Source organism: Larus michahellis, chromosome 2 (genome assembly GCF_964199755.1).
Source record: "Larus michahellis chromosome 2, bLarMic1.1, whole genome shotgun sequence".
NCBI lineage: Eukaryota > Metazoa > Chordata > Aves > Charadriiformes > Laridae > Larus > Larus michahellis.
This window is the reverse complement of record NC_133897.1, coordinates 9,522,832-9,538,796: the sequence shown is the minus strand read 5'-3', so window position 1 is coordinate 9,538,796 and position 15,965 is coordinate 9,522,832. Positions and strand designations below refer to the sequence as shown.

At 43.4% G+C, this 15,965-nt stretch overlaps 1 protein-coding gene across 4 annotated transcripts in view; it reads right to left on the bottom strand.

Moving 5' to 3' along the window:
* Window positions 1-220: 220 nt before the first annotated feature.
* Window positions 221-15,965, bottom strand: part of DPP6 (dipeptidyl peptidase like 6) — a 570,235-nt gene continuing 554,490 nt past the window's right edge. For all 4 annotated transcript variants that reach the window (XM_074574110.1, XM_074574111.1, XM_074574108.1 and 1 more), the window contains exons 18-26: window positions 14,379-14,477; window positions 11,662-11,731; window positions 9,487-9,681; window positions 8,690-8,744; window positions 7,665-7,770; window positions 6,750-6,808; window positions 4,176-4,248; window positions 4,003-4,076; window positions 221-2,447 (exon numbers count right to left, since the gene is read on the bottom strand). In XM_074574110.1, the coding sequence (XP_074430211.1) occupies window positions 2,301-2,447; window positions 4,003-4,076; window positions 4,176-4,248; window positions 6,750-6,808; window positions 7,665-7,770; window positions 8,690-8,744; window positions 9,487-9,681; window positions 11,662-11,731; window positions 14,379-14,477 (878 nt within the window). In that variant the 3' untranslated portion in view covers window positions 221-2,300. The remainder of the gene's footprint in view (window positions 2,448-4,002; window positions 4,077-4,175; window positions 4,249-6,749; window positions 6,809-7,664; window positions 7,771-8,689; window positions 8,745-9,486; window positions 9,682-11,661; window positions 11,732-14,378; window positions 14,478-15,965) is intronic.

Sequence of the window (15,965 nt, the reverse complement as noted above, 5' to 3'; positions counted from 1 at the left end):
ACTGCTACTTTGGGATTGAACCCACTTTGTGCTACTTCATGTTTTCCTCAAAAGCAGTCACCATTTACCAACGTAAAGACTAAATGGTGATGTGTATTTCTTTATGAAGCCTTGTTCTCATTTTTCTGATTACACCCTGGATTTTGGGCACAGTTCAACCAGGAATAGCACTCGATGCTTATTTGAGTACTTAACACTAAATAACAGCAGTAGCAACCGGGGTGGTAAAATAATGTTTTATTCCATGAATGAACAAACACTACCATGCCACATCCTAAAGTTCTTTCTACAAAAGATTGTGGACAGAGCAGATTTTTACATTTCTCAAGTCAAGTTCATTTCAGGCTTTTGAGCCTGTTCGGTGTAGCAAAATCTGGACACGCAGCATTCTTATTGTCTATTTGGCATTTTGCCGGATAAAGCAGATTTATACCGTAGTTCTTGTTCACACAATGTGGATGCACTGTAAATTAAAGAAGGTAATCAAAACCAAACTAGGTAATTTCTATGGTTTATCATTATATATTTCATGATGGTCAAAGTACAACCAACATTCAAAGCTTAAAATAAACATAACAAAACAGACGCACTAAAGAACACAATGGAAACATCATCATTGCTGTCAGGATGTGAGTTTACCCACAGTACTATGTAAAAAGTAGAAACCGGCATTGACATTCAAGCTGTCAAAACAAGAAAAGAAATTACATTAATTGTTATATTTCCAAGCTAGTACTTCTAAAGAGTCCTGATCAGCAAAGAAGTGTTATCGCATGCATGCTCAACACAAGACTAATATTGGATCGGGGACCTGACGAATAACTGACTTACATTCCTTTATATACAACAAAATGAAATATACAGTATTAATACTGGCTGTACATTTGGTCAGAATATTTTACAAGGAGCGACACTAGTCAAAATTATTATGAGACAGGAAGTGGAAGTGAATGAAGGTTGGATTTCTTTCCGAAGGTTGAATGTTTTCACAAGAAGTTTTAAAAGTTGCTTTGCACTGCTATAATGAAGTGTTAGATATTTTAAAGCAAAAATTCTCCTTTTTTTTTTTTTGTTTTTCTTTTATGCCTGGCTAAACTCGTCTGAGCAGAAGAGATAATTAAACATGTTTGGAATGTGCTAATCATTGACCTGGAATAAAACTAAGCCGTGGACAGCATGTGCAATAAATCTCTGCACGTTGGTTCTGTTTAAACGGCTTTATGAGATGATCTGCGAAGTATCTGGTACGAATTCCTGCTACCATAGCCTCATCTAGCTCTTCCTCAACTGGCTGCCAACCAACTGTTCCAACACTAAAAGAAGAAAAAGAATAATCATGACGGTCGCATATTTTTCTATAGTACAATAAAAATATCTCAAAGCTGATTTAGCTTATTTATGTGCATATTTTGCAAGGCTGCCAAAGAAAATACTTGATCTTACAGGCTAAGGCTAAGCCGGGGACATGAGAGTGATATTTCCTTTGCTTTATTCTAATAGATTTTTTAATGTCTGCGTACCTCAACCCCCGTTTGCCTCTTTAGACCCCTAAGGTCTAAAGTGAGTTGGTTAATTTAGTGTATGTTTTATCCCCATCCAGAACAAGTTGAGAAGCTAATAAGGTAAGCATGACACCCAATGAAAACAGAAGTAAAATCTATACAAAATTAAGAAATAATTACAGGAAGGTAAAGATCAGTGTAACTACAGCATATTTCGTACAATTGAATTTGTATGTCCTGTATCAATGACAAACCTTCTGAACATGGGAAAGAGCAGGCAAGTATGTATGAATCAGTATTCTTCAAAATAATTGTGCTATAATCTTTTCCATGTACTAGGTCAGATTTTATTTGACACAGTGTGATGCTAACTATAGTAACCTTAATATGGATGACGGATTTCACTGTTACTGCTTGATTGCTTGAATGCAAAGAGACATTAAATCTTCCAGTCCTCAAAGCGGTTTCTTGGGGTGTTCCTTAAAGTTCAATGTCTTACCACTTTCATGCTAGAAGTCACTTTGTGGCAAACAAAAGAAAGAAAAAAAAAAGAAAAAAAAAACAAAGAAAAAGAAGATGTTGGTTGTGACGGATTAATTTCAGACAGCAGTTTCTGCTGAGTTCACCATGCTTCATGTTCTTCCATTTAGGAAGGAGTTGCTGTCAAGTAAAGCAGATGAGCTGCTTTCAGTTTTCTTTAAATACATGCTAACAACGTAACATCTCTTTCTTCAGGAAAATGATCCAGTTGCATATTGTTAGAGAGATCTGCCTTGTGCTTAGCACGGACAAGTAGGGTTAATCGTCGTCCTCCTCCTCTTTCAGTGGGGCTATTGGGAGTTTGTCCTGAACTTGGAAACATGCTACGAAGAAGTTGACGATGGAGTTGTACAAATGCTGCTCCAATGCTGCATTGCTAAAGTAATGGCTTTCATCAGGGTAAATCTGCAATGAAACAAGAAAACACACACTTTTAGGAGCTTAAAGTCTCAGGATTGACCGCCCACATCCGCAGCTCAAGCTGGCCTGTGAACCCACGGCTTCTCCTCAGCACCGTGTGTCTTCCCGTAGAGGCACATGAGGTCCAGGGTAATTCAGGCACCACAGCATTCTGAGCGCAGACTTGCATCTTCCCTCCAAAGGAACTTTTCTTGGGGAGGATTTTCCATTTAATTCCATTCTGAACAAGTTCAGGCTAAGCAGAACCAGATTACACTTACAAGTAGCAGTGCTTGCTCCTTGTAAAAAGTAAAAAAAAAAACAGTGCAAGTCTGTGGAGAGAAATGGCATTAGGTTTTACTGACTAAAATGAGGGCTTTAAAGAAAAAAATGTCATTAAGTAAAAAATTGAAATAAAGCTTGCTGGAGAAGTAATTAAATAGAAAAAATGTGGGAAGCTAGAAATGAAATAGTCTAAACACAACTTTCTATTTAAATGGAACAGATAACTTCTGCACAAGTTGAAGGAATGCAAGAGGATCATAATGGGTTGTCTAGAATGGGATATTGACGGGGGAAAAAATCAATTTCTAGGGCTGGATGCTTGCAGGCAGGACTGAGGTGTCTCAGTGCTGCTCTGAGTACCTTGATCCAAGATGTAGATCCCTCAGCCCTCCATTCAGTCCTCAACTGACCTTTGACATGTGTCAAGCCCATTGGTGCCTTCAAGCTCCAATGTACTAATGCTTCTGCACTGGGAAATATGCAGGGGCACCTCAGTCATTGTAGCGCTGACGAAATCCATGCCGGGCTCATTGCTTAGCTCCTGTGTCTGTGCTTCATCCTATCTGCCTTTGGAGAATGTTGGAGTGAGCATACCCATCACATGAAGCTCTGCAGAAATGCAGCCAGAGGGAGCTGGTATTCAGTAAATCAAGTGTTAGTAGAACTTGGGCACTGCAACATCACGGTCTTTACAGTGAGCTGTCGCATGGTCCCTGGCATGGTTCGATCCTGGGGTAATTGCACTCTCCTGGCTGTGACTTGAGATGCAGCAGAGGTCAGGTACCATCCCCACGGCTGGTGGATGGGTTCATTTTGGAAGCTTTAATGACTTGGATGTGGGCCATTCGTCAAATCAGAGATGTAATTTGGCAGAAAGAGGGGCTTTCCAGACCAGAACACGCCCTTTGCAGCGGGATGTCAGATTTAAGAGACATCTCTCTCCTTAACTTTTCTGGCTGATTTAATTTAGATCCCCGTTTCCCTGTAAGTCATCCTGAATTTAGCCTGTTGTTCCCGAAGAAAGTAAACAGGTACCAATTCCTTAGAGATATGTCTCTCTCAAACCCTAATTTTCTGTAATTTAGTAACTGTTCAACAACTGTCCAAGCCAAAATATTGGTATCAATTAAGCACGGGAGTACATTATATGCTGGTGCTATTTCTACTGCCAGGATGAGTTTGCAAGTGGCTTTCAAAGCTTGCTTCAAAACAGCGGTTTGAGTTCAAACTGGGAAATAACTGTTCAAATGTGAAAAAAGGAAAACACATACTGTACCTGCAAGCTGTAATTAGCCTTTGCCCTAATTAGGTGTGTGATAAGGTCCGCAGTATGCTGAAAATGGATTTTTTCTGTAAAAACAGATTACAATCATTAAAAAGGCAAATTTAATTAAGAAAAATCAAAGCCATCCCAAACATATAATGAGCTCAAATGATGGGCTAACTTACCGTCAGCAGTAGCATGAATGATCAAAAATGTCTGTTCCTTCAGTAATGAGACTCTGTGTGCTAATTTGGTGATCTGTGAAGGTAAAGGTTGCAATAAGATTAAAAATCTTGCTAGAAACTAGTAATTTATATGGAGAAAATAGAAGCGCTTAATTCCATTTGATACTTCATCACAAGGATAACAAGCAGACACTGGCACAGCATATTCTCTTGGCCACTTGAATCACTCTGGAGGTAAAATAGACCCCCACCGTGTCCTTCCAGGCTCAGTATCAGCAGCAGGAAGAGGCCAGAGACCCTCGTCTGTTCTGATAACGTTCACCAAAAGCCTGAACTGCAGAACACATGGAAAATGTCAAAGTGAATTTTCAGTGAATACAAAACACCGATGAAAAGCATGCCCAGGTGCATACACCTAAGGACTCTTCAGAGAGCTGGAGTGACTTTGGTATGGTTTGAAAGCCAACCTCAATGAGCTTTGACAGCCCGGGGGAGGATCTGATACTAAATTCAAGTGTCCACTGCTGAGAATGCCTTTGCCCCCAACTGTCATGCAGATGCACAGGGGAAATACAAATCTGAGTGACTGCAAATGCTACTGGGAAAGAGAAATCAAGGACTTCTCCGCTTTTTGCTGCATTGTTCAGAAGAATACAAGTCTCGTGGAAACTCCAAAAGACTCCAAAAAAGTCTTGGGGTGGCAAAAGGAACGTATGTCTCAAATCACAGATGTTACTGTTTTAAAGGGGGCAGGGAATGATAGCTGTCTCAACTTAAATTCTTGTTTCCTTCACTGTTTAAGTGCATGTGCCCTAGCTCTCATTCATTTACATGACTTAGTGCATTTTTCAGTTAAGACACCCTTGTATCAATCCTATTTTATGTCTGTTTTCATCTTCCCACGTGGTTTCCACGGAAGATAGACAAGTGCATCTCCAACACCAACAGGACCCTCCATGCCTGGCTACGGAGGTCAAATAAGCTGGCTAAAAACATTGGCATGTATTATTAAGATATGGTTACTGTCACGTTACATTACAGATTATGAGTATCTCTCCTCATTTAAAAGATAAAGCAAGTCTGAACATTAGAAGTGGCCCTGCGCATTTCCTTGGTGCTAAAGGCAAGTTTTTAGAAATTTTGGTGCATGCAGGTCTGTTCTTGCTTTCTTGCAGCTCCACACACTGTATGGACTTAGAAAGTGTTTGCAAATTTTGCAAGGGTGCCCTCTGATCTTCCCTCTATTTTTAGACTTCATTAACGAGTTCTCTCATCCTCACATTGCTGGCTGTGATGCTTAAGTCTTGTGATGCTGTATGCACATTTCTTGCATTCTGTTCTTCCCCTCTATGGCTCCTTCTGTTCTGCTCCCTCAGTTGTAACCTACCACACGACAATACAGCTTTTTTGGAGTCTACATCAAGTCTCGAATTATGCGACCTGCATAAAGTTCATGTCTGGTCCACAGGTTAGGAGCAGTTCTTCTCCCTAAGCAATTCATAGTTCAACCGTGTCATGTAGGAACCGTGTATCAGTTAGGGAAGCGTACCCAGAGAAGCGTCATGCTCTGCAGAGAGCTCAGGTGCTGTTCCTAGCAGTTAATTCCAAATCAACCAAAAGTACCTCTACTTGCTTAGGTCAGCTTTTCGATGCACAAACAGCGCGTGGCAATACAACGCTCTAATTTCTGGAGTATTTTCCCTTGCTTTCACCTCTACTGACCTGCCTTCAAATTTCTAAAAGGACCAAAAGAGTTTGCAATGATGTAGAGATCATGAGTACAAAACCTGAGAGACAACGAACTCAGTATTTAGACATCCAGGAAGGCTTCCACGGCAGGGGCACGGGGTGCTACCTGCCTTCCCTGTAAGAAAACAGTTTCAAACTTATGCTGCCTTCATGTCTTCTAGCTGAAGACAAGGCTCAGTAGGCTTAACAACATTTTCTGTATAACAAATTTTGTTTGTGTGACTATTCTTTATTAGGTTTCTTCCTCCAAGTAATTGAAGGAAAGAAGACATGAACCAACTGATCTCATCATGCGTATCAAAAAATGTCCTCGTTAACCGGTGCCGTGTCTCCTTTTCCATGTCCTGCTCAACTCTGGCACAGAGTTCTGCCTACCTGAAATATCACAGCCGTGCTTACTTTGACAAAGCCAAGAGAAGCTGAGCTTCACTTGACTTTGGGTCAAAAATTATACCTCAGAGAGAATCAAAGTGGCAAGACTATTGGGATGAACTTTAAAGGAGGTCATGACATTGTGTCCACTTGGGCACATCTGAGTCACTCAGCCTCAGCTCTTTCAATCTGTAAAACTGGAATAACTGTATTTACCCAATTTAGAGAGGCAGATGCGAAGGTTAATCAATAAAAACCATATCCATCATTACTATTAAGACAACAAAAGCAGTAAGCAGGCTGAAGGACACCTTGCTGGCTTTTAAATATAGTCTGTCTTATTAGTGAGTCCATCTTGCATATCCTTTTTCCCTCCCCAAAAGAGAACACATTGAGGAAGAGTTAAAACCCTGTTCACATTTTGTCAGGGAAATGCAGCGTCCATGCAGTTACCTCATATGCTCTGTTATCGATTCCATGCAAGCCCAAGTATCTTTCAGAAAAGGCTGAAGCTTAAAAAGAAAAAGAAGAAAACATCTCTTTCAGTCATGAGTGAGTACCCTGGTGCTTCAGAGTCAAATATTTCAAATGCTAAAGAGGATCTTCTTTTCTCACATTGCCTTAGTTACACAGGACATATTTCTAAAAGTTTTTGAAAACGCACTAAGAATATGTATGATACTACAGTCTTTCATTATCACCACGTACTTATGGTTTCTAAATAAGTCACAAAAGAGCCTTTTTTTTTTTTCCTTAACGCAACCAAGACATGAGAGGAGAAGAGGAAGAACACTATCATGTTGTGTCCCTTTCTCCTTTCACACCGGGCCGTCTCCATCAACAGTCTACTGCAAGATCCCGCTGGTCTCAGGGATAACTGTACAGGACCCGAAAACTGGCTTAACACCGCTGACTCTCACGGCAGTCCCCTGGTTTTCTCTAAGTGCAAAGGGAACTGGTGTCCCTGAGAGAAAGGACCACTACGCGCAGTGGCGTATTGCCAGCAGAGAGAGGCGGGCAGACTGGACCACAGCTCCCATGGATGGATGGTCCAGGCAAGAAAGAGGCATGTTCAAGGCGCTGATGCAGGTTGGTGTCAGAGGCTGGGGGGGGTTTAGAGGCAACCCTCCTTTATTTAAAAGGAGTGAGTAACAAAAGTTATTTGATTACTCTGACCACCATGGCTGGTCCCACTGGTGCCAGCAAAATTGCTCGAGGAGGGAAAAAGGGTTTATGGCTGGTCCTAAGAAGACACACAATACAAAATAGGCAGGATCTTAGGGAAGGAAGAGAAGATAACTGGGAAAGGTCAGGGCTGAAACATTTGTGGTCAGCAAGAGCGTCTGTGAGCTCTGGGATGGCGTTTACCATATAGCTTGAAGTCTGTCAGCGGGGAAAGAGCAGCTCCGCAGGCGAACACCTGGTTCTCTTCGCCGGCTGGAAGCATGTAAGTGCTCAGGTAGCCGCCGTAATCCTGGAACACAAAGAGGGCAGGGGTATCAGCAGTCCTGCCGTGGGGCGCTGCTGCTTTTGGGTACAGAAACACGGGAGCTGAGACCTTGCAGTAAACTCTCGGCCATTATAGCACCTTTAACACCTTACCCTGAAAAAGCACAAAACAAGGGACATCTCCCTGGCTCTGGCAGATGCGTCTGAAGATGAGATCTATACTCATTGCACTCTCCTGAAGGCAGGGGGATTGAGTGCCCAAGAGCTCGCCTCTTTCCATCCCACTTTATGGCTGTAGGTCTGGTCAGATACGTTACCTCTCCAAAATATCACCCCAGTCTTTCACTATTTAAAATGAACATCACAATTTCAGCGTCTGCCGTCAGCCTGTGAAACAATTCCCCGCAGAGATGCTGCTGTATGTGCAGATCTCTTCGCCCACTCTCTGCCCGTATCTCCCGCAATAAACAATTTCCACTCGCGGTCCCATTCTCATTTCAAACTGTGTGCACTTTGCAATTGCAGTTTCCCGGCCGGGCACACACAGTGGTGCGAATCAGCCTCAGAAATCAATATTGTTGTTGTACATTTGTACGACACGAGCTAGGTCTACACACATTCCCACAGGCCTTAAGGGACAAGATGAAAATGAAATGAAAGTTTGCAAGGGGAAAAAATAATTAATTCTCTGACAGCTCTTTTCTGACAAATAGTCACTTTCTGCACTTGGAAGTTAATTAAAAAAAAACCGCCACCATTGACAAATACATTGATAAAACGAAAGCTTTCATCTTTAACATCTCTGAACAAGAAGCAGTCTATCTCAAAAATAAATAATAATAAAAAAGTCACCAGCGACATATTCAGTAAACCAGGATTTAGCTCAGCTGCTTAGCCACATCAGCCAACTAGAAGAGCACGGACGAACAACGGGAAAACGTTACCTTCCCAAACACACCGACTCGCATTTTATCAATGTAATGCTCCTTCAGCATTGTCCTAGAGCATGAGAGAGGAGAAACAACGGGTTAAAAATGTTTTTCCCTGAGATATAGCAAACACAGTGTGATTTTTTTGAATTTGGGGTGGCCGCAGAAAAACAATGTAGGCAATCTAAATTCACGCTGCTACACGCTGCTTGCACATGGGCCTCTGTTCGATTTAATCTTGCGACCTGTTGTGTTGGATCTGACCGAGCAACGGTAACAAATAACCTGCACTACCTCTCAAAGTCATAATAAAGCTGATGCTATTGCACTCCTCTGATAGTGTTTCTAGCGTGATTACGTGCAGAATAAATCTAGCAATATTCTGTGATATGACATGACTTGACATTTAGGGTTTTGCACAGTTTTTTCTCGTTTAAAAAATTTAAGGGTTTAAAGATGGACTTTTTTCAACTACCAGGCCAGCAAAAAAAATAATGTAAGAGCTGGTATTCAAGCTTACTTGTTTGTAGCTGTATGACTGTACAGAGCTAAAAATAAATAGGCTTTGAACACGTGATACAGATAAGTGTGCTCTAATTCATCTCTGTTTAAGGCTTGTTTTCCTCCCTCTGCTCTGGCTGGCATAAGCTCTCTCTCACATGCCATCACTTGGTCCCAGCTGTATGACTGCATTGTCCTTCCCTCCCATCTCCTTGCCCTACCCTACACACCATTAAAGCAACCAGGACTAATGACAGCCTTGGGTTAATTATCAGTAATGAATTAATTTCTTCAATAACAGTGTCATTCACCGGACGGCTTCCAACTGATCCTTCTCTTCCAAAAGGCCCAGCCTCCTCTTAACCTCGTGCAATAGCTTAGTGCCTTGGAAGCCACTCCCGCGGCCGTCGAACTTCAGCACGATGGCGTTGTGAGAGCTGACCATGACGCTTTCCCACGTCACCTCAAACCTCTCCGTTACGATCTGGCTGCCAGGCGTCCCATCTCTGAAACAGAAACAGGCATCAAGCCAAAGGCAACGGCACCAAGCATGGCCCAAACGCCCTCCCCGGGGCCGCGAGCTTGCGGTGGCGATGGGGACGGGCATCTCCCCATGCATCGTAAGGCAGGGTAGATTTCAAGAAGGGGAGACCAGTGTCTGCAACCATGATGGGGGGAAGGCTGGTTGCGTGGGATGGGTTTTGAGGCTGGGGTGGAAGCTGCAGTCTGGTTTCTCGCTCCCTCCTTGCACAGCAACTATCGCTGCGCTAAGCTGAACTTTGAACAAACCTAGCAAGCTCATCACTAACTGGGCAGGATTCCTCCTGTGACTAAACCAGGGCAGCGACGCAGAGGTCAGTTGGTTGTCTCCCATTTATGCCTGTTCTAATCTATAGCTATTTTCTACAGGGATTTTTCTGGTGGAGGGATTTCTGTGAGGAGCCTGGCTTTGAGGTGCTCTGGCACTGCCAAAATATGATGGATGAAGCTTGCAGACATCCATCGTCCTTTCCTTTACTGGCAAGCACTGGGCTTTCATTTACTGCCTCCATTCACCCAGCCCAGACCTTCCCTCTCCCACGGGGTTCTCCAGAGTGGCTGTAGATGGAGCTGTCAATCCCTTCTGTCACCACTGCTTCACACAAGTGCAGAGGGAAAGGACACTTTGAAAGCAATAAAACTAACAGCTTAAAAATGCCCAGGTTGGCCCAAAAATAGTGGGTAAAGGGAAGAGATGGGCAAGACTCCCTCTTCACCGTTCTGCTTAGGGTCCGATCCTGTACAGGGGAACTCTCTCAAGAAATATTGACCCCACTTCACCAGACAGCTCAGAAAAATCAAGAGATGATGATGATGATGATGATAAGTAATACTTTAGGACTGGGATTACTGTAGAGCCACTGGCACTTCCATCTACTTCTTGTCTTTTTTGGGGTTCTTGGAGGGATCAGGCAACTCGCTATAGGACTTTAATGTGCATGTGACTTCAGTCATTTGCATTTATTCAAGCGAGACACAGGCACATCCAGCTTCAGAGGCAGCCTAATCAAGTGTTGTTAGCTTGATGAGTACCAATCTTCCTCAAGCACTTGTATAATGAAGTACATTTTCTCCGCAGTAATTTTGTGATGTAACGACATGCTTATTGCAGTGTTTTTGTCCTTCGTGGAGGGATGTGCAGGATGGCGCTCAGGCATTCATCAGGCATTCATCACTTCTGGATGAGGCTTCTCTCTCGTGGGGGGTTCCCTGGCAGGGAGCAAGCGACGCAGTGGGACGCAGACAGGGCCAAGCAGGTTCTTCCAAGGTCAGTGACTTCCCTCCCCCAGTTTCTTTTCAAATTGCCAGAAAAAACTCAGTAATGTGTATTATTATTACTAAATGTTGCATAAAGCAATACCCATCTGCTATGCTTGCCAGGAGGAAATCCTATCTACCTAATATAAATGCTAACGTTGTGAAGATCTTCAAAGGTTTCTGTCTTTCTCTTTACTGTCACTTCAGGGAACATCGGCATTTACATGGGAAGGATTGCTGCATGAGGGCATCTAAAATTTAAGCTGTAGTAAGGCTGACTGCATCCCACTCTAAAACTACCCGTTAAGCGCAGGGTGAGGGCCCTAAGCACTGGGACAGAAAGTCAACGTCCATCTTTTATTCCTCCCCCTCATGTTTCTGCCCTCAAAATTATTGAATTGCAAGTGTACCTGGGACAACCTTACAAAATCCTACAATTTACTCAGCTGGGCTTCACTAGGGCACCCTCCTGAGAGCTGAAACCCTTGGCTCAAACACAGGAGAGAAGGGACCTCCATCTAGCCTCTCCCAGCTCCAAGGTGGGACGGGGTGTAGGGACCAACGTGCTGGACTTATGTGCTAAAGCGGTCTGGCACTCACTGTAAAAAACATCTTAAAAGGCTCTGATCATGGCCAAGGTTTTACATGCTGCCCTAATAACAGAAAGAAAAGGACGAGCGAGAACTTACACAACCAAAAGCAAGGGGTAGTGCGCGGTGTCCGAAAAGGTTGCTGGCTTTAAGATCTGCATTGGCAATTCTAGACAAAAAACAACAAATAACAGCACGTCTTCAGTGTGGGGACGCTGACATAACTCTAATAGATTTTTCTGGTGTTTTGGCCACTTTTGAGCAGGGACAAAATGGCATTTCATCAGTTGCACTGGTAAATAACACCTTAGGAACACAGATGTTGTCAAAGAAAAGAGCCATATTATGATAGCCGAGGTGACAAGAAATGTAAATGGGGAGTACAGCGCGAGCTGTTCAGTCATGCATCACTTTTACGGCATTCAATTAACATCTGGCAATAGCTATAATTTTCTTTTTTGGCAGCTGGATGAGTGACGCAGCCAGAAATCAATATTTCAGGGCAGCAGAAGAGGGGGAAAATCGTTGATGAAAATGATAATTTAAAACCCAATTATACATGGTGGCTGGGGGAAAGAATAGGATTATTTTGCTATAACGGTGTGAGGACGGATAGAGAAACATGTATTTTAATCCTAACTTCCAGAGGGCTTAATTTTGCTGTAAACCAGGAGGTAACCGTGCCGAAGCCCCCGCCGTTGTGCTGGTACCGAACCAAGGGAAGTGGGGGACGTGCTCACCAAAGCTTCATTTAACTGCTTCCTATGGCTTCGTATCAATAGCCAAAAACGCTGCCATACAAATGCTTTCCGTATTAACGAGGACACATTTATTTTTAAAACGTTAACTACAATCCAGATTAGCAAAGGCCCAGCAATTAAATCGGTATTAGGAGCATTTTCAGTAGATTAATACACAGATTAACCGTGCGGTTTTAAGTGGTTTGCTTTGCAATCATTGTCTGACACTCCGCCTAATTAGTTATTCCATCTGAATGCTAATAGCTGCAAATTGGATCAATGGCCCAGGGACAGCCAAAAAGGCCATCGCTTGACTTTAAATATAACTAAGAAGCACGTGCAGTGTTCCCAAGGCTGTAAAGCCCAAAGCTTTGGAAATACAGGGAGAGCACAGAAGAACAGCCACACGGCTGCGGCCACCTTGTATTTATTACACACACATATATATGTTTTAGGTTAAATGACCAGAATCACACTTCAGTGATACCTGCAGTTAAGAAATTTAGCATCAAGCTGAGTTATTCCTAATAATCTGCCAGTGCCACTACAAATTGGCTCGCGGTGGGGATAGACATGATTTTTGTGACAGGCTCTTCCCCCGTCTTTTCCTGCCCATAGGGCCTGGAAATGCACATCTCTTCTTGTTATTTCATGCACTGGTTTGTGTTCCTAATGCCCATGCGGCAAGCAGAACATTTTGGGGCCATTATGATCCTTTTCAAATGGCAACTGTCTCTCAGCCTTTCTTTGCTTCATGTTTTGTAACACTTGGCAATGGTTGAAATCAGGAGCCTGCCATCCCTCACACCTCACTGCTTTCATTTCACTGCATCCCATCCGAGTGGTACGCTCCTTTTTGGTATGGGAAAAATTATGGGTTGTACTTTGAACCCAGGGTCTTGGGTTGTTGTTTTTTTTTTTTAGAGTTGACACCATAGACATAAACTGGGATTTTTGGGAGCCATCGCACAACTCTGATTTTACACATATAGGTAAGATCACAGAATCACAGAATGGTTTGGGTTGGAAGGGACCTTAAAGATCAGCCAGTTCCAACCCCCCTGCCCTGGGCAGGGACACCTCCCGCTAGACCAGGCTGCTCCAAGCCCCATCCAGCCTGGCCTTGAACACCTCCAGGGATGGGGCATCCACAGCTTCTCTGGGCAACCTGTGCCAGTGTCTCACCACCCTCACAGTAAAGAATTTCTTCCTGATATCCAATCTAAATCTCCCCTCTCAGTTTGAGGCCATTACAGCTCGTCCTATCATTACACTCCCTGATAAAGAGTCCCTCCCCATCCTTCCTGCAGGCTTTAGGTTGTTTCAGGTACAAGTACAGAGACAGGCAGAAAATTCTTAAACTTTGGCTTTTGGCCATTAGGCTTTTCTCTCTCTCTGTCCTCTTTGGCACATAGATGTGTGGGGAACAATTACACAAGTGGTACAAATAATGCACCATCTGTGGATATAAACTACTCCAAGTTTCTGCCGTCTTTCCTCCAGGTGAAATCTCTTTTGGCTTTTCTCTTAAAGTTGTTTTTTTTCCCCAACCCTATATAACGATATTGCTTTCTCAAAGAATCCTGAGCGACTCCAATGGGCAGACGCTGGTGAGTCATCTTCACTCACCCCAGCTCAGTATTGTACACTGAAAGGCAGCTGCTGCTGCAGCCAGCAAGCACACACAGTATCCCACTTTAAACCCATCTCAAATAACACACCAGTCCTGCTAGGGCAAATTCCCTGAACAATGGGGGCACCACCACACCGTGCCATCTCCTGCAGTGGCTTTTCCTCTACAGAGAAAATTTTTAAAGGGAAAGAAAAAAAAAAAAAGAAACAACCCTATCGTTTTTCCTTTCTTCAGCTGCATTGTCATCAAATCCTGTCTCTGTTATAACCTCCTTGTGTAGCACATCCTAAGAGAGTGCTTTGCAAACTGTGCGAGTTTATTGAGAGCCAAAGTCATTTTTCCTCCTGCCAGTCTAGCCAAGACGACTGTATCATTTCACAGCAATAGCAGTGAATAAGAAAAAGAAAAAGAAAAATAAAGGAGAGAGGAAGAGTACTACTTACTGTAATCGTCTATCTTGATTTCCATGTATTCTACCTTAGGCATTTGCCTGTCACTTACAGTCAGCTGCACATTTTCATTTACCTCCAGCTCAAAAATTTCTGAAAGAAGAAGGACAAGATCACAAAACCTTTTGGCATCGTTTGTGAAAAAGCATTTTAACATTTGATAGCCACCTTAATATTTGTAACACAAGTTTCTTTACCGATTCCCTTCCAGTCCTCACAGAAATCTAATTCGCTTAAGTCTTTGAAACCCCTCACAGGCTGTGCGTTGGCAAAAAGCTGTATTCCTGAAATCAGTGACATTCAGCTGATTCAGCAAATGGGAACGTGACCTGTGTTGAGGCAGTACTATTGGTCCCGGTTAGACATCTCACTCCCATGCAAAGCTAGATAGCAAATGAAGAAGTCCTGAGGTCTGTGCCCAAGTTACACATGATAGATGGGAAAATGGAGGAGACTGTGGAGGGCTCCAGACCAAGGCTGTGCTGCTACACAAGAGAAAATCCATGAGAAGGAAAGCCACGGGGAGAGAAGAGTGGACAAAGATCATACAGACCTGCAGCGTCAGGTTTTGGAGCAGTTTTGGCTTTCAGAGTGTTTCAAGAATTGTTAATTTTGCTTGTGTGTCTTACCCAGGGACTCCGGGACTGAAATTGAGGATTCCTTCGTCCTTCCCAGGATTTAACCTTTATTCCCCACATCCTGGCCATGTGCTCTAACTGCTGAACCTCTTCTAGAAAAAGCGACCACCTCCAACATCAGAAAAAGCAAGTCCTTCCCAGCTGGTAAGGAAAGGGCCCATCTTTAGGAGACATTTCAGGTTGTATGTCCTAGACGGTGGGAAATGTCTCCTGGTGATGGTGAGGTTCCTGAGCCCCGTGGGGGAGGGATTCAAGGGCTGGGGGGGATCCCACTGTGGTGGCAATGAATCTTGGCCTGGGGAGCCCATTGCAGTGCTCATCCCCATGGCATCAGGCTGGGTTTGAACCAGAGGGATCCAGGGCATTATCTGTGCCATGGGAACCCAAGGAGAGTTTGAGGTTTTGCACCAAATTGCGTGTTTCCTTGACTTTAACTTCCCTTTTGTGACACGCTGACAAACAGATGTGTGACCCCAGCGCCTCAAATCATACTTACGGTACCCAATTACCATGCTCTCGTTGCCCACCTCTGCTGAACAGGCAGGCACAGCACAAAAACGTGCCCTTCCCAGTTAATACATTTCACAGATCTTTCTGCAATAGCGTATTGATTCAATGACCATTCACCCTGCTTCTGAAAAGCTTGGCTCATCTCTATTGAAACCGCAACCCCCCCAAAAGTGCCAAAGCAACAGCCTATTACGTTTAGTTAAATATTAAGATTCTCATTTAATTACGGCACACACAAGTAGCTTTATCAGCAGAAAGGGGCTTGCTACGTAGGGGAATTTAGTCAAGCCGTTTTATTTGTTCGTATAATTGCATTCACAGAAAGCCAGGAAGACTGTGGAGGAAATAAAAAAGATTGGCATATCTCCTAAAGGACTTTCTTTTCTGCTTTAGGACCACAGGGAGCTTGGGTCTGTGGAGTACAAATGGTCAT